General features: G+C 39.7%; 2 protein-coding genes across 4 annotated transcripts in view; one reads left to right on the plus strand and one right to left on the minus strand.

Moving 5' to 3' along the window:
- Positions 1 to 49: 49 nt before the first annotated feature.
- On the minus strand, positions 50 to 5,165 carry LOC116336314. Its single transcript, XM_031760166.2, has 9 exons — positions 5,004 to 5,165; positions 3,737 to 3,795; positions 3,543 to 3,647; positions 3,270 to 3,441; positions 2,240 to 3,095; positions 1,518 to 1,699; positions 955 to 1,058; positions 738 to 842; positions 50 to 199 (listed from the first exon to the last, which is right to left on the minus strand). The coding sequence occupies exons 2-9, from the start codon at positions 3,776 to 3,778 to the stop codon at positions 110 to 112; spliced, it is 1,656 nt and encodes a 551-aa protein (XP_031616026.1). The 5' UTR covers positions 3,779 to 3,795; positions 5,004 to 5,165; the 3' UTR covers positions 50 to 109.
- A 4,348-nt stretch (positions 5,166 to 9,513) lies between these two features.
- Positions 9,514 to 26,401, plus strand: part of tanc2b (tetratricopeptide repeat, ankyrin repeat and coiled-coil containing 2b) — a 165,414-nt gene continuing 148,526 nt past the window's right edge. For all 3 annotated transcript variants that reach the window (XM_031760131.2, XM_031760132.2, XM_031760133.2), the window contains exon 1: positions 9,514 to 9,966. The gene's annotated coding sequence lies outside the window, so the exon portion shown is untranslated. The remainder of the gene's footprint in view (positions 9,967 to 26,401) is intronic.

Consider the following 26,401-nt stretch of genomic DNA (forward strand, 5'->3'; position numbering starts at 1 on the left):
GTTTCAAATACTGTTACAGCCTTACTATAGCTGCTGACACTTATCCACTCGCTTAAATTTGATGCACTGCAATTTATTATAACACTCAAATCTGGATTTGAGCTGGGGATCAAGTGTCCATTAACATTTGAAGGTTCCTCCTCATCTTTCTTCTTGTCATTAGGCAGGCAAACATGCAGGGAATGAACATCCATCGCATCTGCAGAAAGAAATGAAAAACTGAGTTGCTGTAGAGAGAACCCAAAATCTTCAAATGTGTTTACATTGACTGCTACAAAGATAATTATGCTTTGGGATGAAACAAACATCTTCTTGTGTGTAGTAAATGAAAAGGCAGATGAAAAACAAAAATGCAGAGTAAAACAAAAACAGGAAGGAAAACAAAGGACCAAAGATGATGGGACGATTATTTAAATAGAGGGTGAATTACAAAACATGACCCAGGTAGCAAAAGGGCACAAGTGGAGACAACCCCCAAAACACACAAGAACACAAACCATCAGAGGAAACCAGGACAAAACAAAGAGAAATAACTTGCACCGAAATGTGAAAACTAACACTTAACATGAAGACAGAGGCAGTGGGACAACACAAGGCACCAGAAATTAGGAAAAGCTAGAACCACAAAGTGGCACAGCAAAACAGAGACAGTATTAGGACCATGACACATCCATTTTATGCAAAAACATAAATAATTAAAGCAAATGAAAAATAAAACATTAAGATTGTATAGTTACCCAGGGCAACTGGGAGTTAAATGTGGATAGATACAGTACAGTTCCTGAGATGATCATGATATCCACTATATCTGACACATCAGAGCGTCCAGTGATGCCATCATCCTGTAACAGATGGGGAAGGACAAAGTGCAGTCATGTAATTATAGTTATAATTTTTCAAAAGCTTTTTTTTTTTTTTAAATTTTGCCGCTTCACTGTTTCTGTCTCAGTTTACCTGCCGAATTCTCGTGTAACAGTCCTTCAAGTCAAACACGTTTGGGTCCACGACTACCCTCCCCTTACAAATTTCACATCTTTGGACAGCACGGAAAGATAACCCTGGAAATACACACACAGTGTGACTAAGCATATCGACCATAATACCACTGTATAGCTTTTTCTTTTGCAGGCTATACCCAGCAGACACAGTGGAAACAGCAACATTATCTTCGTGGTTAAAACTGGCCTGAACCATAGAATGATTAATTAAGAGGTCCAGTCAGGCGAAAAAAAGGAACATCAATCAGATTATTGCACTGAAGACATTACAAGCATGTGTTTTCTTGTAGGATGACAAATGGACTCCAGTGTAGGAGGTCTTGCCAGGGCTGCATTGCTGTTTTTATATTGTTATTCCTCTTTAAGTAGAGAACATTATTTAATTTTGTTCTAATCAATAATACAGGTAATAGGATAATATGAAAGAACTTTTTTTGCTAAAAAAAATAGCATGTTGAAATGGCAAATTTTACCATTCATATAGAAAATTCAGCTTCTCAATTTTAGCTGCCTACCAACCTGAGTGGATTTTGGCCTTGATCCATGTTTTCAGGCAGTCCAAGTGTATGAAGAGCAGACTTCCTGAACACAGGCAGGGTGACAACAATGGGTTGTTCGGTGACGCGTCACTGCTGTAGCAGATCCGACACTGGTCTTTCCCTTTTTCCTCCTCATTGTCCTGTAATGGCTCCTCTAATATCCTACAGGTAGTAGGAGATGATATAATTCACATTAGACAATATGTCTAAATAGGAACCAGTTATGTTTGACTCCATATACTCTCATACATTTACTGTTATATATAGTGGAACCTCATTTTAACAATGGCCAGAGTTTTGAATATTTAAATCAATAAATGTGCAAGTAACCTCTGGTGGCCATAATCGCATGATAAGGACTGCTCTGAATGCTAGTCTGAAACCTTGAGTCCATAAAGAGCAGCCAAAAAACAGAAAACCTGCTCAAAGGCAGGGGCAAAGAAGTTAAAATGTCCTGTTTTACACATGGCATGAACTAAAGGGGCTCCAACAAGGTCAAGTATAAAATTTAAAGAAATGTTTTGAAGTGTGAATCATTAAAAGCTCCTCTAGTGGTGGAGCTGAAAAAGTTCTCTAAGTTTCCAGTAAAGTAACTGCTAATCAGTGTATTCCAAAGACAGACACATTAACAATTAAAAAATCTTGCAAGATTACCTAAAATTTGGTTGTAGATCACCTAATGTGTTTGTAAAAGTAATTCACCTCCGTTTGAATCTGGATAACATCTGTCCATCGCAGTCTTTTGGAGATGGGGGCACTTCAGCTGCAGCAGCCCCTTGGCACTCTTGCTTCTGTGGAAGCGCTTCACTTTCACAGGCTGTCATCATAATGGAGGTTTTAGAGGTATATGGACCTCGGCTTTTATTACGAGACCGCAGTGTGTTGGCATTGCTGGTTCTATTCTGGAAAGCGCCATCCTCCATGTTGCCCACACAGGTCTGCCTTTCAGAGAGGCCCGAGCTGAGTAAGGAGGGAGGACATTGCTTTGTCCCCTGAGTACAAGCTGAAAAGCCCGTGTTGACTTTGCCAGATGGTGTCGGCATCACATCAGGTGACCTTCTTTGTTTCAGCAGAGGAGTGACACTGCATCCATCACTGCTAAGAGGAACTCCACTCGGGACTGCTGACATACTTAACTGTGACCTGAAAGACTGCTGTCTCTGTAGGCTGTGAGAGCAGCCAGCGGAGACTGAACTTGACTGACGTGCTGTTCTCGAAAAGGTGATCAAATCACTCTCCCTACGTGTGTGCTGCCAGGAGTCTGTTAAGCTACCATCTGCCTCCTCAGATTCACCGGACAATACATCCAATATGTGGCGATGTAGGACAGTGATGGTGTCTCCCTGGAAGTTGTCCAGAGTCTCAGCCCTGGAGGGGAGCTCAAACTCTGCAATGTGCCCGTAGCTTGTTCTGTTGAAAAGGTGGTTCATATTGTTCCTGCTCTTCAGGATGTCTTGGCTTTGTATTTGTTTACATGTTTCCCTGTGGGTAGATCCATTTAATACAGCATCTTTCACAAGCTCAGACCTGTGCTTGATGTGATACGGGACATGGTGTACTGTATTATGGTGAGAAAGGAGAAGAAATTAAACATATTGGTTTGGAATGAAAACATTCTGGATATCAAATAACAACTAATATTATAAAATAAATAAATAAAACACAGGGTAGTTAGAAACTGGTCCAGGTCCTGCTACAACCTGCAGCACAAAATGCATCCTAGAAAACTTACATCTGGATGCCAGTGGGGGCTTTCCACAGTGGGGCATCTTTGAAGTCACTGCCAGCTCTGCACTCATGCTCTGGGTTACGCTGGAAAAAGCTTGACGGCGGGACACTGAGGCTTTGTTCAGAGGGTTCTCTGGCTCAGATGAAGCACACTTCCCAAAGCTGTGGGGGGCCAACTACAGGTGGCAAACAGAGAGGTTGCTGGAGAGTGAGACTGTTGGAAAGCTGAGCTACTCAAGAGGGATATCGGATGTTCCTGTTTTGAAAATGTTCTTACCTTCGGGGCTTCCCTTGCAGCTGACACTGAGTGCAACTGTGTGAAAACATTCGGCACGCCCGAAATATTTGCTTTTGTCTCCTGACTCCACCTTTGATAGCGATTCTGATAAAACAGATTCAATACAGTGGATGAGAAGGAAGAATATACAGCATGTCTGTGTGACTTTTTGTGTCGTGTACATCTTTCTGTACCATGCTCTCAATCTGTAAATGTTTCCACCAAGAGGGCAGCATTACTGACAACTTGTTCCCTGCAACACAAAGGCAATGACAGTGAGAAATAGCATAAAAGCCAGTCTGAACATTTAAAGATACAATCAGGTCTCAGTTATTATTATAGAAAACAAGGCCATAGCATGACATAATGTCTGTGCTGAAAACAGTTCAATACCATGAATTCTTACTCACTCTCTCTGCTTAAAAATTTTACAGAAACTAGTTACACACAAAACTTCCAGAAGTTAAACCTGACACAAATTATCTGCTATTTATTTTAAATAAATAGCCTGTCTGGAAGGAGTCTGAATAGGAATTCTTAGAAATAGAAATCACTTGTATTTTTAGATTTTAAGAGCAAGTAAATAAGTTGGACATCAAAAGCAGGTTTATTTTATGAGAGCAAAATACCTTCGCTACACACTTCTGTTACACCTTGTTTGCCCTCAGAGTTCCCTTAATTCTTCCCAGCACAGATTCAACAAAGTGCTGGAAACCTTCCTCAGAGACTTTGGTCCACAGTGACATGATAGCATTACAGTTGCTGCAGGTTTTTCAGATACACGTCCATAAGATGAATCTCCCATTCCCCCACATCCCAAAGATCATCTATTGGATTGAGATGTTGTGACTGTGGTGGTCATCTGAGTACAGTGAACTCATTATCATGTTTGAGAAACCAGTTTGAAATATTTAAGCTTTGTTACATGGTCCAATGTCCTGCTGGAGGAAGCCATCAAAAGTTGTGTACACTGTCCTCCTTCTGATGCTCAGTTTGAAATTCAGCAGTTCATCTTGACTGCGTTTGCTTGCATAAACGCATTGAGCTGCCGTGATTCTGATTGGCTAACTAGACATTTGTGTTACCAAACATTTGAACAAGTATCCCTAAGAAACTATTTTTCCACTCAATGTGCACTTCAAAACTCCAAAGTTATTTTTCAAAATTGTTTTGTAATCACACTAAAGTTTAACATTACAAATGAACTTGGATTTACAAATTATGTTTAATAATTTTATTTAATAAGTAATACGTTAATAATTACCTCAGGCCTGCACTTATTCACAAAGTATCACCATCACCAAAAAACAGACAGTAAATTTTTAAAAATGGCGTAGTTTCAAAGCGCAATACGAAAATTTTAAAACTTTATAAATACATTTTCAAAAGGTACATTTCAAACTTTTTCATTCCCATACGTTAAATATAGCTACAGTATTATATGACACTTTTTTGACTTACTTTTTACTCGGATAATGACCACTTTGCGCACATTACATCCACCACTGCGTTTTTGTGCAAATGATACGTTTCCACAGAAACCAGAATCAGCAGTTGCGCAGTGGCTGGTGTCCAGTTCTAACCACGTGTTTCTAGACAGTGCAGGGAGTTTGATGTATGATTTAGAAAAAAATTAATTTTAGCGCTCTACGGGAAATAAAACCTGCATATATGGATACGACGGTCAAATCTGATCAAAATCACTAAAAGATAAAGGATTCTTTAAGCGCTTCTCTCTGGCTGGATGTAATGTCATTTTAGACAAAGAGAATTCCTTGGTCCAAGCCAAGATGACAGTACAAGTATAGGCTAACTGCTTTGGAGCATAGTCAGCAACCTTTCTTTGAAAAGAAAATCCGATTTGACTCCTGAATTTAAGATAATTTTAAAATAACTGCCTGAAAATATGACCAAGATGGCTACTTATTGGCAAGTTTGTCTTTGGTTATAATCAAATTAAAGCTTTAGCAAGACAAGTTCAAAGAGTTGTTGCAAAGCCAATATTCAACAATTTTAGATTAAATGGAATAAACAGCTCATATATTTGTTTTCACATGTGACAGAGCTTCCACCATTTTTTACAGATGGCTGCAGACAGAATATTTCACCTCTGTTCTGACTTCCTTGTTTTTGTTGATGATTAGAAACAAAGGTTTCACATTTAGATTCATCACTCCATAAGACCTATTGCTAGTGATTTTCAGTCTAAGGAAACCACTTAGAATTTTTTAGACCTGCCACTTATTTTGTCCTCCACTTGTCAAGTTTCCCCCGATTTTTTGAGGACACACTGCACATCATATACCAAAAATTTGAGATTGCTGCTAATATCCCTTTGGGAAACACCTTGTTGGTGCAAAAAATCAAACTGTGTTGGCATTTTTTATTTTATTTTATTATTTTTCTTCAACTCAAGAAATTGGCACACATTATGTGTTTTTGGACCAGGCTCTCAGTAATTAAGTGACAAAATATAGAATTTAAATCTGTGTCTAGACACAACACGGAATGATTCATTCAGTCCAGGATTTATTTATTTTTTTTGTTGTCTCTGTGTCATATATTGTTTGAATTATAGGTGATATGATTTAACTTTCATTCCAGCTACTTTTTCTATCCTCTTAAGCTTTTCCTTGCTTTACGCTAATGGCTTCAAATGATGGTGTTTATGTTTTATTCTTTTTAATGTAACATCTGAGACAACAGTTGGAAATTGTCTATTTGTCTACCATGAAAACATTTACAGTTTTAATGGATTTCCATTACTTGTGAAGATATAAATAATCAATTGGACACACTTTTTCATCACTATAAGATGAAGTTTTGTTGTTGGGTGTAAAATAATTTTAGCTGCAGTTCAGACTTATTGTTTTAGCCGGTATATTATTTTTTTGGCAGTGTTGAAATAAAGCTTCCTTTCCTTTATGTGAGTTATAATATAGGCCTAGCTGTACATTCAAATTTCAAAATGGTTTGGCTCCTTTATGATACAAAACCCATGTGCAGCTGATAAAAGGATCTCTCACACTGGCATAACATCAGACAAATTTGAGGAGAGCTACAACCCCAGTAGATTAGCATAAGAAATCCAGGGCCAGCAGGTTCACTGAGCTACTCTCTTCCTTCTCTGGCTCCCCACAACTCTGCTGATCCCTCTGCAATCCTGTGTTAGTCCCAGTTAATCTTACCTCCTCTTGCAGTGGGTTGGAGTGGGCTCCACACTCACCTCTACTGTTTTCATTCTTTATGTTCAGACAGACGGGAAAGTCCAGGGGAAGACAGAGATTAAGAAAGCTCTGGCAGGATTTGATTCAGTGCCAGTGGAAGCATATGTGTTTCTAGAGGTGAGGGGAGCTCTATCTGTGACCACCTCATCTATCACACTCTGTGTGAGTACACTGTGGCAATACCCCCCACACCAAAGCCAGTTTCCAGGGACCCCGTCAGGTATTTCTCATTACCATTTGGGGAGAGAATACCCTTTGTGTACAAATGTCTGTTTTGGCATGTTTGTTAGTTAGTGTGCATACTGATGGATGTGTTTAGTTACATGGCTTATAAGCTGAGATAAATTATGTTGTCATGTTTTTCTGTAAAGTGTCAAGTGTGGTAGAAAATGATTGCTTTCTCTCTTAAAGACTGCTTAATTAGCCCTGACTGCAGATTTCTGGGATGATGCCGAGAATATGCCCCACAATATTAATCCAATTGAGACACAAAATAAATCGACTTCTTGCAAAGAAAAACCCCTTTGTGAAATTATTAAACACGACAGCAATACCTCAGACATGAGCAGGTCTTGTTTTACTCACTTACTAATATTTTCAGTTCATACTGCCATAAAATATTTTGTGGTAAACTTCATTATCAGTGGCACATACAAACACGGTGTTATGATCTCAGTCTGCAGCGGAACAATATAACTTCTCAAAACAAGGACTAGTAAGTCAGTATCAAGGCTTTGTTTTTTTCCCCCCCACATAAAAGGCCATTTTCAGTTTGCATTCACAATGGTCATTGCTGGTTTGTTAAATAATGCGTAAGACCTGTTGCCTTATCGTCTTGTTTTTAGTCAAACTTAATAAGAAAGCAGAGATTTTTTGGCTTATTAAAATTATCAAAGATTGTGTGACATGTTTTGAATGTGATGAAAAGCAGAAACTGCACTAAGAACCTAAAGTCAAATGAGCAAGTGACATTTTCAGCGGGTTATTTCTCCCCAACAAAAAGACAGAAATTTGGCCTGATATGAGTAAATATGTGTGCACAAGTGATAAGAATGCGTTACTGGAATATATCATTTTGTATTTTAATTAATTACTCGGTTCATGAATTTCCACAATAAATTCATGCTGAAAAAGTACAAGCTGGTGCCTAAACATTTACCATGATTCAGCAAATTCAGTATCAGGAATCCTCAAATATAACCTATCCCCATACAATTACATGAAAGAGAATATCTGTCTTTTATCACCAGCTACACAGCTGAAATTTGAACACAGTTAGGTGTTCCAACAGGATATGCATATATCAAACCTGGTTTTAATGGGTAGTGCAAGCTAATATTAAATTTCTTGAATGACCTTGCCAAAACCCCTACCTCAACCCTACTGAAAAGTGTGTTGACTATGCTTAACTGTTGGATCCATACTAGGAACCCAGCCAGTTTAAATGAACTCTTCCAATTCTGCTAGGAAGAGTGGTAAAATATTCAGCTGGAATTATGAATTTTATATCTGAATCTTGTTGATGGCTACCAAAAGTGTCCCGCTGAGGTGCAACTTGTTGAGGGAAATTTAAGGAGGTATTTTCTTTAACCCTGTGTGGATTAAAATAAATCCACAATAAATCCATCTAGGTGTTGTTTTTAAAGTCTTTAAAGATGCTTTACAATCATCATCATCATCATCATTGCTAGAGCCTTGTGTTTATTTCTCTAACACTTGTACTAAATGTACTTGTACTAGTCTTCTCTTGGTTGTTTTTACTAATTACTGTACAAGATAAATTTTAAATAGTGACATGTATTCATGCCCATGAAGCCTGGCAAGTGTTGGAAATGTGTTTTCTCCACTAGAATAGGCCAAAATAAAAAGTTATTCAAGTCAACTGATTCAATTTCATGTGATGTGATTCAAATTCAAAATGTCAATGCAATTATTCAAGTTGATAAATTAAACATTCGATATAAATGATTCAAACTCTCCATCTAGTAATTCATTTTCAGGGTCCGGAGGCATGCATATTTTTTGCCCATCTATTTGCCCTTTACAGTTACATGACTAAATAAATAAATAAATGAATAAGAAAAACAAGATAATCAATCTCCCAAACATTTAAATGTTGCACTAAATGTCTCTCTTTCTGTCTAAAATATGCCTTCAGCATACACTGCGTTTGAGTTTACTTTTTTTTTAAAGCTCTGAATAGATTTAGATCGATTTAACTTATAGCTTTATGCCACAATCAAGCGCTGTGTAGAGTTAATTTTACCCCATTTGTTACTCTGGCTGATAGACCTGTTATTTCATTGACTGATGGAAGAAAAGGATCAGGATAATGTCTGACACTTGCCAGCGTCTCCCTCCATCTATCATTTTAAATGTCAGACGCCATGGTCTTCTGGAGGAATGAATGGAGGTTTGATTGGCATCGACCTTGTTTGTCTTGAATAATTATGAATGATTTAGGTATTAGTGGCTCCTTTCAGCATAAATAATTCAGAACTGAGTTCAACCCCCCCTCCCGCCGTATGTTGCTCCGGTGCTCAGTTTGTTCGCCTGGTTCAAGTTTTTTTAATGTATAATAAGATGGCACTGATCACAAACACCAAATGAAGATTTTCCAAGCACATTTTAATTTTGGTTTAAGCGCTTCCTGAGGTCCTGAGACCGTTGAGGTTTTTACTTTGAAAGGCACAGCCGGATGTGGTATACTTGATGAATTGGGCTGACTTGACGCAGTGGTAGGCAGGGCATCGCTCCATGTTGCGGCGCTGCGTGGCACTGGGCACTGACTGTCTCTGACTGCTCCACACGCACACATACACGCAGACACGCATGACTTTAGTTGTGAATGGCCCAGACGCTTGACACGCTGGGTGGGCGAGAAGCGGCTCTGCTACCTGCTGCAGACCGAGCTTGCGCCGGGAGCACCCAGGGGTGTCGCTACTGTGACTGCACCCTGCGTTTGGACTGAATGTGGCCGCTTTGATCGGTGCAGTTATTTTCGGAGTCACTCTCTGTAAGCTATTTCGGAGCGACTGGAAACGCGCAGACTGGTAATTTGGAGTGAGGAGCCGCACGGAGCGCTGCAGTAGCAGCACCAGCAGGCAGACAGGGAACCGGAGCAACAGCAGCAGCAGAGAAGAAACGACTGTGATGCCAAAGCTGGTCAGAAAAACAAAGGTTCAAGTCTAGAAAAGGTAATCCATCCCTTTCTGAGCTGCACCTATTGCGATTTTAAAGTTTTATTATGCCTTGAATGGAAATGTCTTAGAAGTGTCATGCTCCTGCAGCAGCCGATCTATAACCTGTAATGCCAATACCTCTCAACCGCTTACAGGGAAAGCCAAGCCATTCAAGTAAGCCAATAAAAACCCAGCGTAGTGTTTAATGAGATAGACTTAGCTGTTCCTTTGTGCTCACTAACAAGCAGCCCCCCACCCCGCAGCATATGTGATTCATTTACTTTAATATCAGAACTTTGAAGCACATTGTTGTGTTTTCCTCTAACATGAAATGATTTATTGCTTTAATGTATTGATAGGCTTATCAGTTAAAGACCAGGGAGAGGCACCACAGACCTTGCTCTCTCTCTCTTTAACAGGGTGTATTGATTTTGAAAGTTGGGCCTATTATCTACTCAATTACACAAATATATTTATCTTGTATGGAGAGTAGATTACACACATGGCATCTTCTTCCAACAGTCTCAAGATATAAGGCAGTTGCCCACCCAGCCAGCAGGCTGTCCATAAAGCAAAGAGGTATATATGGAAGAAGCTGTTCTTACTTGTTCTATGGCTCCAGGCCAACACCTACTTCACAGCACAGCCTATTATCTGACATCTGGTCCTTCTCTACAGGGACTTATGTGGTAATAGTATGTTTCAGCAAAGGCAGCTAATCTGTGTAATGCCTGTTGTTTGGAAGGGGAAAACACTTATTTCCCTATGATCACCATTCAGCACTTTATGTGGAAGAAAGTAAGTCTGCTTTGGATGGTGAAAACTTCAGATTTGTTGTTTCACAGTTTTACGGCTCTGATTTTAACACAGTGAAGATCTGTAAAGCGACAAAAAGCCTTCACGGAGGAAAATGTCATTTTTAGGCCATATAGTTTACACACAGTTTTACAATTGCAAGGCGTCGCTTTTATAGCGCCAGAGAAGTGCTGTGATAAAGCATTTATCAGAAAAATAGACTGCAGACTAGTAAGATTTGGTTCCAGCACTCATGGTTTTTGTATGAGGCTGCAGATGACTGCTGTCTCGCTGTGCTCTGCTATTCAAGTTCTTGGTTGTCAGCTCGACTCACCATAGATAAAAGACAGTCATCCTCAAAGCGTTCTCTCATCACATCAGCGACATGCGCTAGTTTTGCTTCTCTCCTGCTACCCCGCTCCTCACTCACATATGTGAGTTCACACACAGTGTGGAGGTTTTCCATTATGAGATCATGATGTTTTTCTTTTTTTAGCCCACCAGCCCTAAACTTTTTTGTCTTTCCATGCTTATCTCTCCCTGCTCGGAGGGGGGGCAGTGGCAAAGCCTTGTTTTCCACAGTCCGAGCCAACACAGTCCCTCCGTTCTTCCTCACCGACCGGCCAAAGGTCAAAACAAAAAGGCTCTGCTGTAGCAAAACGATTTCTCTGCACCTTAAGCTGACACAAAACAGCCCTCAAGTCCTTCACTGAACTCAAGAATCATAAATAAAACCTGTGCTATGTCGCTTAATCACAGCTAACCCTAAGAGGCTCCCCTCTAAAACTCTGTTAGCACAGTGAAAGTAATTTATTGTAAAGAGTTAATAATTTTCACATTTAGTGTATCATTAATCAATCGGCCATGCTAGAAATTGAATTTACACGGAAGATAAAATCCCAGTTTGCCTCTTATTTGCATCTTGGTGAATAATTCTTAATAGAAATGTGCTCATGAAAACACTAAACACATTAACGCCTGTGTTGCTGATTGAGATGTTTACCTTCTTCCACTGCGCATCTGTTGGGTAGATGGCTTACATCCTGCTATTTATAAAGCGCTAACTATCCATAGAGGCTAAAACAAAAGGGTGGATTGTTAAAACATGTGATTTCATTGTATGTAAAACAAGAATGGTAGTTTTGTTGGCTTGAATTGAGCGCTTTATATCTACATATGCTGAGTTTCCTCTTCCACAAAACCTGCCATACTGCACTGCTGTTTCTGTATAGTGTCCATATGTTCGACACACTTGAGGAGAGAGGGGTGACAAAGTGTTTTCAGTATGTGGATGAAATCCTCCACACTGGTTCATTTAATCTGAGAGATGTGTTTATACTGAATGTCCTACCACGACATGCCAACACAATCTCTCATGGTAAAATACTTATAATTTAAAAGGAGTAAATCCACACTACGATTTCTTTTTTCCGCTTCAACTAAGCAGCACCTGCCAGGGCTGAAAAATAAAGTCGGCATTAAATTGGTAAAAAATCTGCAGTTCCATGATTGACCAATGAGCCGATCCTCAGTCTTCTGTGTTAAAATGCTCAAATTGGAGCAAAAATGAATGTATTTTTTAAATAGGTCACTAATTCAACCTGCATTAAGTCATGTAGCTTCTTTGATAGGTGGATCTGCACAGGTGGATAGCAGCCAACGGTTTGGAGTCATTAAAATTAACCTGTTGAATATCCAGAATTTGTGGAGTTTATGCATTTTGGACTCTGCCATTGCCGGTCCCAAGCCCGGATGAAAAAGGAGAAGGGTTGGGCATGGAGTTTGCAACCACATCCCGGGTGATGGGCAGTAGTAGTATGCATTTTGGACCAATTTTAATGCAATTTTGTGACTTTAATCATTTAAAGAATGCTAACTTTAGCAGCCATCTTGACATTCATGCATGTGGCTGTTTTGAAGCCCTTGTCTAAATGGATTTCAATGATCTCAGGCACATAAAAATGCATGTATGGTATTGCTTGTCAAACACAATAAAAACTGCCTCAGAAGACTTTACCCTATGATGACGTTTATATGGTTTGAGTTTTCCTGCAGTTATTGCTTTTACTACACACGTGCACAGCTTTACAACATTACAGCTGCTTTGATTGCTCAGTCCGTTAGTACAACAAGATGATTGGTTAAGCCCATTTGGGCTTTTGATTGGCTGTTTTGGTGGTTCGAGTGGGACAAACACCTTTCAGATGAGATATTTTTTTAAGGATTCTTTGAGTGCCGTATCTCCTCTTTATGGAATTTCAGTTTTACAATAGTGTTGTTGTATCTGTGCTGTAGTATCTACTAATAACTTGGGACTCCACTCTCTTATCCAAATACAGTCACTTGAGGCTTTAAAGCATTAGTACACAAAGGTTATGTCACCTTGGTTGCTGCCATCTTTTGTATACAGACTTTGGCTACATATGACTAACTCGGGTTTTTACTTTACTTTGCATATATAATAAGTCAGGCTCATATAATAAGTCCTTTTTTAAGGATCTTGTCCTTGTCATTGGGGTGTCATATCAGACTCTATTGTAGGGCTTGGACAAATAATACATTATTTTAGTTTAATTTGATGGACAGCTCAGTCAAACAAATTCCTTTTTTTCCCCTATTGACTCTAGTCTCAATGCATTTTAATGTAATTCAGCTGTGGGACATTTTTACAGAGGAGGTGAAATTGACTTCTTCTTAACCAGAAAGCCTCTTTCTAGTAGAAGTGCGATTATCGATCTTTTCACCTAATCCCTGGGCTGAAATGCTTGAGCACATTCGTATTCTGTGGGTCAGTGAAAGTCAGTCTTGGAAAATGTAGAAAATCACTGTTTAAATCGGGAGAAGATGATTCAGATTGAGGCAAAGTGGGTACAAGGCCAAGCAGTGCTTCTTCATGAAATATTACACTGAATGTAGAAAACATTAGTTCAGAGCACCCCCTGCACAAGTACAGCTTTTCTTTATTTTACGATTTAGTAATGTATAGACATCTGACTAACTCCTGACTTTAAAAGAAGCTGGAGTTAATTAAGAGGCTTCTAACCGCCTGAGAATGTTCGACTGTGCTTTCAGATATGAAAAGGTCTGTTGTTTAATGAGGTAAAACGGCTCTTTTGATGTGCATCCACGAGCAAGCCAGACACTACTGGGTGTTGCTCTCCGAGTCTTATCAGCCCTGAAAATGTGAGATTGTTTCCTGTATGGGGAGTAAAGGTATCGTTCTCCGGGATGTTTTGATTCATTTCCCTGAGCTGTGAGGAAAAATGGCACTCTTTATGCTGCTGTAATCAGGAAAAGCAGTCAAGGAAACCAGGAAAGCCTTTTGGGAAAAAAATGCTTGGCTTTTTAGTTTTAGGTACACTGCCATTTATTTGTGTACTGTAGGATAAATAGCGTGATCATCAGTTTGGGGAAAATGTAGTGTGAAGGGAATTAAAATTGATATTTTGGCTATAATTTATTTCCTTCTTAGCCAGTAACTCAATTTATGCCCCAAGAGTGGACAAGAAAATCATATTAGAAATGCAAGGCAAAGCAAACCACAGTGAGAGCATTATACACATTACTGTCCATAATGTGTATTTTTTGGGCTAATCTGTAACAGTCTGTTCAGTCTTCTTCTTTTCCCCTCTAACAAGGTTTCTTCTTTATTCAAATTCAGGGTGTTGCATTGCATTTGAGCCCCTCAAGGGTAATTTGCGACTATGAGTAATGTAAGTAAAACTGACTTGACTTTATACCCGCAAAAAACAGCCTCGGTGTCTCTGTGGATAAAGATATTCCAGATAGTTGGTAAAACACTCTGAAATTGGCTCATTTGGAAGGAACGACGGTGCACTGAACAAGGGACGGATTCTCCTCGGGCATGTCCCTCATTTCAGTGTGGCCCTTTGATTATGTAATAATGATGCAGAAAAGGCATCTCCTTAGCACTTTGTTCTTCCTTGTTAGTGACCAGTCTGTGAGGTAAGCCAGGCTGTTTCATCTTGGGCTTTCTGCTTTTCTGTCAGGAAAAATAGTGCTGCGCCTAGCTGTTGGACTCCTTTTGTCTGTTCTTTTGCTGGGAGTCAGTGACATTAATTGAGTTCCAATGAGGATAATTTGACTCTGTTTCTCACCTACACTGTAACAATTTGCTATAAAAAGGCAGGAAATTGTATAATGTACTGTTCTTTGTGAATACAGTTGAATACGGTAAATACAGACACCTTTAAGGAGGAATGCATCAGCAAAGCTCGGTACATTTTTACTATTGTTGTACCGTTTTTGTTTTTGCCAAGGATAAAAAAAGAAATGTAAATGTTCCAATCATGAATATATAAGTGTTCAATTAAGGGGAATGGGAGCACATAGACAAAAATAGTTGCATACTATGGCATCAGGAGTGAAAAGTGCTCAGCCTGACTCTAACCACATCAGAAGGGAACCAAGGGATGGTGTTAACTTGATGTCTTTCAACACAGTGTCTGTGGTCCTAAAGCAAAACAAGTACTGTTACATTCAGAATTTTCTGAAAGTGCTCTGGTGACATCCCTATTTCCTTGAATCCAAACTGGGAGCTGTTTCCACAGAAGCTGAAGGCTATATTTGGAAACTCTAGGAACCTTAAGTACGCCCGTAGTCTGACAGTGAAGTGCTTCGTTGGGATAATATGTTACTATAATGGCTTGTCTTTGAGGACTTTATACAAGAAGAGAAGAACAGCAGAAATGTTGTGACAGGTATTTCAGTTATTTACAATCTGGACCGGTTGGATATGTAATGCTTTCTGTGTTCTTGTGTCTGAGAACAGCGTCAAGAGTTAGCTAGCAGTGGGGTACAGGAGCGATTAAACAGCTCTGCGTTCATCGTCAGTGTCGTTGTTAAAACATTGATCACAACAGCATTCCCATAAACACGCGGCGCAAAGAGAAGGGGGGTTCTGACAGATTTGATATCGTGTAAAGAAAGAAAAGAAACAGACTCCAAAGTACATACACAAAGACACGCAGTTATATTTTAAAATTCAAATTTTATTTGTCACACAGACAAGCATACACAGTATGACATGAGGTGAAATGCTTGTAGCTGCAGTGCCCGACCATTAAATGACAGTAGGTTTACAGTAAGATATACAAATTTAGAGGTTACTACAAAATTTACAGCTTTAAGTTAGAAATTTACAGTAAAAATGTGCAAATAACAGTTTATGTAAGAGATTATTAGTCAAAAGAAATTATAGTAATAGTTACTTTTATACTTTATTGTAATTTACAACACTAAAAAAATGGTACAGTGGTAACAAAGCACCTTTAAGAACAATAAAAGTAAATTATTATATACAGCAGTAAGATGTTGTTGTTGTATATATCGGTTGAATGCTGCTACTTTATTGTAATTTAACAGTGCTGCAGTCGAAGATCAAGCACTTCTGCGCTCTTATTTGTCACAAATAGCCACAAACGGCATACAGTCGATTTCTGTGGCTTTGTTACTGCAGAAGAACTATTTCAGCAAAACCACAACAGCAGCGTGGAAGTATTTTGGGAAATGTATTTTGTATTAAAACAGGTCTAGAGTTTCATAACAGTCAAAACAAAATAGATTCAAAGAACGGTGCTTGTAAGGCTGTTTGTATTTCTCAAACATGTTTTTCACTCATTGCTCTTCCAGCCCGCCAAAACCAAAAATACAGCTGGATCGAAGTGCTTTTTTCTGCAGTGGATGCAATCGGTTATGGTTTCGTAACAATAAATCAATAAATATTGATGCAATGCATATTCAGCTTTCAACGTTGTATTTTGCACATCTAAAGGGAGAATTTGTTTATTTGCATGAGTTGATTTTTACCATACACTTATAGCAGTGTGGTAACTATGCACGTCTCAGAAGAGAAAGTGTATGACAACATTTGCTGTTTTAAATAAGTACAGATAATGGGGATAAATGGCTGCTTGTGGAGTTAAATATTCATACCCTCTTCTACTGTTTTCTTTGTTTCCCTACCAAAGCCTACATCCTTTTTCGTTGTTGACTTACTTGAAAAAAATTAAGTAAATAATAAATGCACAAATAATCCTATGTCGAGGTCACAGTCTGTGTGGGCAAAGCATCTACCGATGGGAGCCAAACATCAGAGCTAACTACTTCTAATAATCACAGTCATCATCATAATGAGAATTGGCTTGTTGGCACACTGTGTTTGCAGCGTAAACAGTAAATTAAAACAATTTGGACGTAGTGGAAAGCCTCGTGGGTGCCAGTAAATTTCCTGCAGAAGAATTTCAGTGTTGTTCTGGTGTTTTGGCGGCTCAGTGTGAATGTAGAGAAGTGTCTGTAAATGGCCTTTAAAGTCTGAAAGATGCTGACTTGTAACAACCTGTTCAGAGTGATGTATTAGAATGAATATGGCCCAAGACCAGAAGCCTGTGCTGGGATGTGTGGGAAGTCATTTCTGCTGCTCTCCCTGTAGTTTGCACAGATATATATCATACTGGCAGTTGCTGCTGTGACTGGAGTCTTTGAGCTTATTTCTGCATTGCAGCCTTAATGAAATCAAGTTAATCATTTCTTACTGGTCAAGCTTAAGAAGCACATGCATTCTTTTATGTCTGCTACCTCTTAGATTACGTTACATTACCTGATTCTGCCAAGATGGTCAGGCTTCTAGATAACAAAGATTGGATGTGTGGCTGTATCCAATCAGTCTGCCACTCAAACTTCCTCCTGGGAACCAAAGATCCCTGTTAGCCTATTAAGCAGCTGCTTGAGTCAGCCCCAGCTGCTGATGGCAGATGAATGACAGAGTATTTATCAGGCTTGAAAGCCTTGTCTCATAGCTGGAACAACAGCTACAGCATAATGCCAGCAGCTTCGACTTTTAAATGTTGTCAGGAGCAACCCGTGACCTCTAGCCCCTCACTCCAAAGATGTTTAGTTTTAGTGTCTTCACTCTGTCACCTTCTGTGCACACACGCCAAACACATCATCATCCAGGTGTTGTAACTCCTCTACCTTGAGTTCGTCACTGACAGCAGCTTGCGTAACTGTTAGACGATCACCGGGGTCTTTGCCATCCATCGCGGGGTTCAAAACAAGACAAATAGGGGTGAGCGCCATGTCACCTACTTAATGTTTGTACATTGACAATGCGGCTGCCAAGGCTTTGTGTTGTGATATGTGGGCTGGTGTGAGGTTGTCAAAGAAACACTAGTGCTCTGTCGAATCTAAATAGCTCCAGTGTTGTTCTGTGTGGGGAGATGTGCCTCAGCTTTGTGATGAGAAGAGCCATTAATGGGTTAAGTTCATTATAATTTTCCAGGCATTTTTGTGTCTGTAGAACATAGTGGGCTCCTTGTTGTTAATACAGCTGCCTTCACTTGCTTTGTGTGCTAAAGCAGGGTGTGACGATAAGAGTAGGAGTGTAGAGAATAGGATTTTTATGAAAAGTAGCATTGTTGAGAGTCCGGAGACAGAATTGTTGTCAATGATACCCTTTGTATTTAGGAACTACAATGAATAAAAACAGTAAGAAGAAGAATTGCAGTGGCTGGAGAAAATACAGACCCAACCAGAACCCTGCCATTAGGGTGCAGACCCATCTCAATCTTGATACAGATACTAATTTTCTAATTGTTATATATGTTGTATAAATACATATGTCCACATACAGGCGGTTAAGGTTGTAGTGAAAGTGAAAATGCCGTTGTTTTTTGCCATGGTGACGCTGCACCACTGTCTGCTCAGCTGTGTTCATACTCTGCTACGTGTGACGAGTGTTTAACATGGTGGAACTGCTGTGCTTGACAACTTACAGAAGCATCTTTTTTTTATGCTCTGACAAAGATCTTTCATGTTAGTGCTTATCATACATCCGAAAGCACGACTAATAAGGAAAGCATCCTTATTTAAATGCAGTTGGTCTCCACTTAAAGATCAACTTCCTGTGCACCTCTGCATGTCTTCCAGCGTTACTTTTGCATGTCCTGCTACTGTCCATGGAAATCTCTTTCTTACCACATGTACATCTGCACAGCGCGGACCTCAAACTTGTCCAGAAAGTAAATATCAACATCTGTGTCAAACATCAAACTTTAAAATTGAAGATTATCTTAGCAGATCAGAACATAGACCCAAGAGGAAGTGGTAGACCTTGTTGGGCGGATGAATCGGAGCACTAGAGTTGCTTCAGAAGGCACAAAATGACCTTAAAGGGGTGCTTCCAGGCACATTTTTATAGGTTGAGTCCCAGAATGTTTTGGACTTTGATTTGGCTTCTGACCACATTCTACTGCACTTTAGCCCTAATCTGAACTGCTCTAACTTTAGTAGTATTTAGACGATTTTGTCAACCCCTGTTTAAAGGACAATAGTGGACGTTTATTCTCAAAGCATTTCATGTGACCTTAAATCTCTCAAGAATGAGATTAAGTTGCTGAACCCTGACCTCTGGCGTGCTAAATCAGTTGGTTTACCATGGATATTTTGAGTATTTACACATTCCTGTGAGTTGACGACATTGGTTTCTTATCAGCAGTGAGTAGGCTATTCTATTGTATTTTCTGGTTTGCCCAGTTTGTGTCACCAAATCCCTATCATTTCTTTCCAGTAAACAAGTCTTCAGGTTTCCAGTCCAGCTTCTGGGTTTCTCTCACTGTCCTACAGTCTGATTCAATATAAAATTGAATGACACAAGGTGTACATTCAGTGGGATTCGTCTATTTTTACTGTCAGATTAAGCAAAAATTGCCTCGACAATTTTTATGAAACCCGGTAGATCGATGGAGCCTGGGGGGAAAAAAGATGCTTATGAATTTCTTTACACATTGGTCTCTGTGGAGGACTGTGTACCATTCATTTTTCTTCCCCCATTTTCTTTCCAGTTATAAATAGAGATTTATTGAATATTTTTGACCAATGTATAATCAACAGTGATTAGAACAATTGCAGAATGCGAGATCAAAACAAATCCCTAATGATTTTTTTTTTCTGTATGCAGCATCAAAGAGTGCCAAAAAAGATATTTTTGCTAGTGTATCACAAACCCCGAGGCCCACCTGGCTTAAGTTGATTAAAAATAGATTACATGCAGCTTGAAAAAATGTACATAAGTTTTAAAAAGAAAAAAGAACAAGGTAGTTTTATCTGCTCAACTGAGATCCATCGACTTGCGTGAAGTAACTGGGGCTTCCATGATACTTGAATGTCAAACTTGTTACTGATACCCAGGAAAATACTTCATACCGTTTTCAGTATTACAGGGAAAAAAAGAAAATTAAAGTCAAGTACATACTGGAAGTGATTTGCAGCAATGTGGCAATCAGAAAGCATATAAGTAAATGACATTCTGTGACTACAAGCAAAATAACTGTTGCGGTGAGATTGATAAATATCCTGGTAGCAAATACATTAGAGGATTACCCGGCAACCGGAGACGGGAATGTCCACGAGTGACCAGCCTTGAGCTTCAGAGTGATGTGCAAATATCAAATTGCTTCCAGTGTGTGCCCAGCTTAACTGCTGATCGCTTGCAGACATTCCGGGCTCTTGCTGCCTATGATGGGACATCGTGATATTGATGCTGTTCCAGTAATCCAATAGTAATTTTCAGTATCTTTATCATCTACAGGTTATAGTGGGATAAATCATTGTGATCATCGTCGTCACTTGAAATATATGGCACTTGATGGTGAAAAAGGTGAATGATGCAAGAAAGTTTAAATTCCAGTAAATAAAGGAGGCTGAACTAAACATTGTTGAACTTGTGGTCATGGCATGTTACTAAGTACAAGTAGAATAAAAATGTATCTGTTTGAGCTTTAATTGAGTACACAGGAAGGCTGGCGCTGGAAACTAAAACCCCACAAAAGCATTTCAAGGTAGTAGTTTGAACTTGTAGAGATTTCTTTTGCAATAACTGCATAAAAAAATGTTAAAGTACAGTATAAGTTTTCAAAAGAAGCAATTTTGTAGACATAATGCTTGACTGAGTATATTGAATGCACTGCCTTCAAGCAGCAACTGTTGATTGAAGGACTCGTAGCTAAGTGAAGTGGCCCTTTCTCTGCTTACTGTCAGTGTGGAGCCCTGTAATGCTACGTGGCACAGCGTGCAGGCTATTTTTAAGACTCCTTTAAGCTAAACTATTGTATTTTACTGAGACCAACATGGTTAAGCCACGCACACTTTGTGTACATGAATTTGAGAAAGGAAAGCGCCTGCAGATCAAAAAAGATTTTTTCTCAGTTCATGCAAATGTTAGTTTACTGACCACAATCCCTGCAGCTGCATGGGCTTGTCCTTTGCAATGAAAAGTCTCAGCTCTGGCTCTACTGGCGCATGCTTCTACCACTCTGTATTCTTTTTAAGACTTAGAGTAATGTAAGGAGAATGCAAGCTAATCTAACTTTGTATTTCAAGAATCTGTGCTTGTGTAATAAAGCTAAATATTGTGAGTTAACCAATAAATGACCTTCTTTACAGAGCGTTGGAGCTCATTTTAATAAAAAGTGGCTTGTTTTCAAGGTAGGGGAGTGGTCTGCTGCTTTAGCCTCCAGTCTCCAAAATATGTCCTTGTTCAGGCATGAGGGCTCATTGTGTTAGCAGTCAGGACACACAGTCCCCCCGAGTGTGTCTAAAAATACTCCACATCACCTCTGCCCCAAACTACACATGGATAAAGAGAAGCTGCATGTGCCTGGATGAGTGAACATACAAATACACAGCACGCAGACTGCACTAAATGCATTTCTCTTTGCATCGAACACTTTGCATCGCAACACTCTCAACAATCTGTACATGTAGCACTGCATGCTGACCTCTGGCATCAACAAGGCAGACCCAGAGGTCTGCCACTCTCTTGATATTTTCTCTGTTAGCCCATCTGGCACCAACTCCACGTTCAAAGTCAGTCAAATTACCTTTCTTCCCCATTCTGATGCTTGGTTTGAACTTCCTTAGATTATCTTGACCATGTCTATTTGCACTGAGTCGGTGTCATGTGATCGACAAGACTATTACTATTTTGTTCCTGAGCAGCCGAAACTGTACTAACAAAGTGGATAAGTGGATATGCTAATCCTGATATCACACAAATATTGGGCCTTATGAGCAGTTATTAGATGTCTGTAGAATATACGATAGCCTAACTAGTTGATTCATGTTGTTTGGACAAGCGAAATCGTTGCTTTTCCCATTTACGTCTCACAGCCACATGTTTCTAATTTTAAGCAATGTGATTTCTGATTGGCAAGATTTAAAGGAAGCATGTCTTACGCAGTTCCTTGATGGCTCTTTATCCAGGGCTGAAAGGACACAGGGAACCAGCCTTCCCTCAAGGTTAGGGTCAGCTACTTTCACAGTGGGCGACAGGAAGCCAGAGAGACTGCCGTCTCTAAACGTCTAATGAGCCTCTAATTGATATCCAGCTGAAAACCCCACAGAGTGTTAATGCCAGTTCCAAGGAAACTATATTATGTCTTGTCTTCATTAAGCCAACTAGACACAGAAGGCCTTGAAGCATACATTTTTAACGTGGAGTCACAGAGGTAACGACACAGTAGTTGGCTAGTGACACGGTCAGTGTTTCCTGTGAGTCACATATTCTATATACTGTGCTTTTTCATGTTTATTTTCAGGCTGGAGAGCCATTAAAAGCTGAGAAAATTAACAGTAACTCTGCTCATTCATGTTCTTGCTTTGGACTGTCAGTCTTTATGCTTCCTCCACGTGTATGTCTGGTGTCTAGATATAAAAAGAGAGGCGGAAACATATTTCACAGGGGGCTCTACTTTAGCTGCAATATTAGCAACTGAGTAATATTTCTTCATGTCCCACCCTTTTATGAGATGTAACTGCAGTAATGAGATGAATTCTAAGAAAGGGGCTAATCCTGGGCAATGCTTTAAGCCAGCTGCCTAACCATATCCCATTCGCCATGCTGTGGAGGCTCCAGCCCTTCTGCCAGGACGGCTTACAGACTGTGTTTGCTTAAACGTTTCATTCATCTTGATTAACGCTGCATAAGATGAAGCTTAAAATAGCTTTTGCAGACTTTTCAAGCTTTGCTGAGTGTAGACCAGCAGATGGCATGTGTTTGTTTAGGAGGTTAGTAGCATTTTAAACTTGATGTCTCTTAATTCAGCGTGATTCGATAAAGGCATGAAACATTGTCATTCGAGCATGTACCTCCAACTCAAAGCGCAGCACACCTGCCGAGCTGCTGTTCAGATGTTCTATTTTTGTTTCCTGTGATAAAATGTTAAGCACATAAGCGGCTGATTTCTTAAGTAGGTGCTGGAGGTGTTTGTGTTGTTTTACAGCTTATACTTGTATATCTAGTTTTGGCTCTTCTGACAAAGCAGTCCAAAACCTTTGTGCTTGGATGGCATAAAGTGCTTTTAAGCCTCTCTCTGATGGCTCCCCACAAGGCAGCATTAGCAACATGTTTTAATGAGCTGAAATCTCGACACAAGAGGCACCATTTCTCATTTTGGGCCTGGGAATAAAGGTCATCTGTGCTTAAAGGATGCTGAAGAAGGTGAGTGTTGGAAAGAGTGCTGCGCCAGTTTAGGATTAAAGGCCAGACTGTCACTTTAGAAATTGCAATTTGGTCTTGGAAAAGTAATGGGGGGAAAAGCAACTGTGCTGCACTTACACATCCATTTCAGGGGAAATGCCTTGTTGTCTTCTGATGAGAGTAGATTTATGTTAGAAGTTGTAGATAAAAGACTAATGGGCCTGACTTGCAGTAGGCAGCAGCATCGTCTCTGATGCTTTTTATTTTTGCAGTTTGTGGGTGAGAGCAGGTGATTAAGTACTTTTGGATACAAAGCCTATGTGGTCATGTTGGATTTTTGTACCTATAAATCACCTGCACGTTGCACCTACAAGAGCTCTCTGGCAACACCGAGAGCCGGTTTGGAACTCTGCACTAATTGAGTCAACAGCATTGGCGACTTTTATGCACCTCAGTGGCTTTATGTGGCTGAATCAGTGGTTCCTAAATGTTTCCACTGTGCGCTTGCACCTGATCGTGAAATATCTAGGAGGGAAGAAATTTCACAGACTGACTTGTTACAACTGTACTACATTAGAATTCATCAAGGTCTTTTAAACACTCTGGAAACCTGACCAGTGGTAGCAAAAGTTGAAAAGTGTTGGTTAAATTTATGCAGATGGTGGACTGGTGTAACTGCTATGTGGACAGGTGTCCTGTGTTCATTAAGTTCATTATGCACAGCAGCATGTAAGCTGAGGAGGCTGCATGCTGTGCGGTAACAGTGTTTGCTAACAGTGTTTGCTAATGACATGACCAAGGTTTGCAAAGATGCCATTCTAGAAGCAGAAGACATTCAGCAGCCATCTTGGTAACCTCTTCAGGCAGTTATTTCATGTAAACAGGACCAAGGCTATCTAAATGAATGGGGAGAATTCCCTAAGTTTAACTCCAAGAAAAGACTTTAGTTACTTTGGCCCAAAATGAGGTTTAAAACACCTCTTGCCCATTGCAGGTATATTTCTGCTATACTTATGCAAGGTTTGATAACATTGCAGCTTTACTTATACTTAGATTTAATTACACTTACATCATATAATGAGTAGATTTGCTCATATGTTTCCTGGTTCAGCTCTTGATTGGCTCTTTGTGAACAACAAGTGATAAAATGGGACAACCTGAATACCTTTACTGAATGCTGCTACAGTTTTCCAGGTGCCAGCGACCTTTCGCTTGACAAGTGAAAGGTCGCTGGGTCGATTCCAGACGGAGACACAAATCCCTGTGGGGTTTATGTCAGGATGGGCGTCCTGCATCAAACTCTGCCAAATCAAACAGGTGGAGCTACCTGCTGCGGGGACCCCTAGTGGCAAGGGAGCAGCCAAAAATAGCTTCCTATGCTTTGATACCGTGCATCTCACCTATAATGGATTGAAAAAATTCTTTTGTTTTTTTAAAAAGTTTGTTTGTTTCTATTTCTAAAACTAATTTGAATTTCATTGCCTCTTATGTGACCTGAGTCGGGGGCATAAAATTAATAACTGTACCAAGTTTACTCTAAATTAGTCTACAGCGTGTAATTAAAGAGCCCACCATATTCGTTTGCATTGCTTATTCTCTCCATCACCTGTCTTGATTGGTTTTACTCATTTTAATTGGTGATTTATTTAAATATTTGTAAGTGATGTTAGGCGGTTATCATGTGTTTTATGTCCTAGATATTTCAGAATTAGAAAATGCGAGCGGGTGCAAACGACCCTACTCCCTGAGCGTGTAGCTGCAGGCAAGTTTGTTTGAGTACCCGTTTCTCAAATTGGACAGAACAGTGGCTTCTTCATGATGTTAGCTTGAAAAGGCAAAAATGAAGTGCTAGCCTTTACACAGAGGCATTTGTATTACATGAAAGCTGAAACACTCATGGCCTTTGAGGAGGAGATGAGAGGGAAAGCTTAAATGCCTTATTTATCAGTGAAATGGGGACTTAGTGTGTTGGTCACATAATTTGTTTTGATCTTGTTTCTTGGCCTGTTCGGCTAATAACACAGAAGCCCAGCAGACAAAAGAGAATTTACTTTTTATTCTGCCAGATGATTAGGATTTCTGTGGATGTTTTTTCATTTTGTGCACCAGGCTTAGCCGCAACAATCCGTATCTTTCTAAACCAGACGAGCAGCACGGGGAGGTGTTTTGCCCTTCTTTCTCTTCTAATCATCATCTGCTGGGGGGCAGCTGCCCAAACAATGTGACCCTTCTGGATTGGAATGACAAGGGGAGTGGCTTTCTATGGCTTCTGCTATCCTTCTCTAACTCCGAACCATTAGCTACATTTCTGCAGTCTGTTTCACTTGCATACGCACTAAACTCGCATAACCAGATATCTTTGGAAATGTTATGTCAGAGAAATTCACAGTAAGAAAAATTGCAGTAAAAAAAAATAGTGTTTGATAGAGGAGATGACATTTTATTTAAAGATCACGATGTGGGCTCTCACAAACATTTCATGTTTGCTTTCAATTAAAAAAGTCAAATGTTACCCCAAGCGTAGCATCACAGACATTATTTAGATTTCCCCTCTAAGCCTGCAAATCCCAGAACAAAAATATTTCTAAGTGTCTAACTCAGAATGATGGAGTTATTCTTACTGCCTCTCATGATTCCTGCTGTAATTTATTTAGACTTTTGGTTTGCTCAGCTTAATTAATGTGTTGGCAAGTTGGTGTAAAACAGATTAAGTCTTATAAAGTGTTCCCTACAGAGAGCAATGTGCAAACTATAATTAGAAAATGGGGAAAAAAAGTATTCAAACTCTGTGTGACACCCTTGAGAAAACTTGATTACTGTGTTGCTGTATTCTTTTCTGTCTTTTGTGCAGAAATGACCTTCTGTTTCTTTTTCTTAGTTTATGTGGGAAATTTATCTACATTGACTCTGGAGGATGGCAGAGGGAGACGTGAGAGCTGAAATGGGGACTTCAGAAAGCTTGAATGAATATATTAAAACACACTGGAAGCTTTTAGGAAAATATTTGTTTCACAAAAACTGGTGCAAGTAATGTCCTCTCTCCAGAAGTGCGTGCTAGTTAAGTTGCTATTAAGCATGTTTTCATGTAGCGTTTTTGGTACACTGCACATCCCATGTATAAACTGGGAGCATTTCCGCTATGTTGCGTTTGCCGCATGT

This window comes from Oreochromis aureus, linkage group 8 (assembly GCF_013358895.1).
Source record: "Oreochromis aureus strain Israel breed Guangdong linkage group 8, ZZ_aureus, whole genome shotgun sequence".
NCBI classification, from domain to species: domain Eukaryota; kingdom Metazoa; phylum Chordata; class Actinopteri; order Cichliformes; family Cichlidae; genus Oreochromis; species Oreochromis aureus.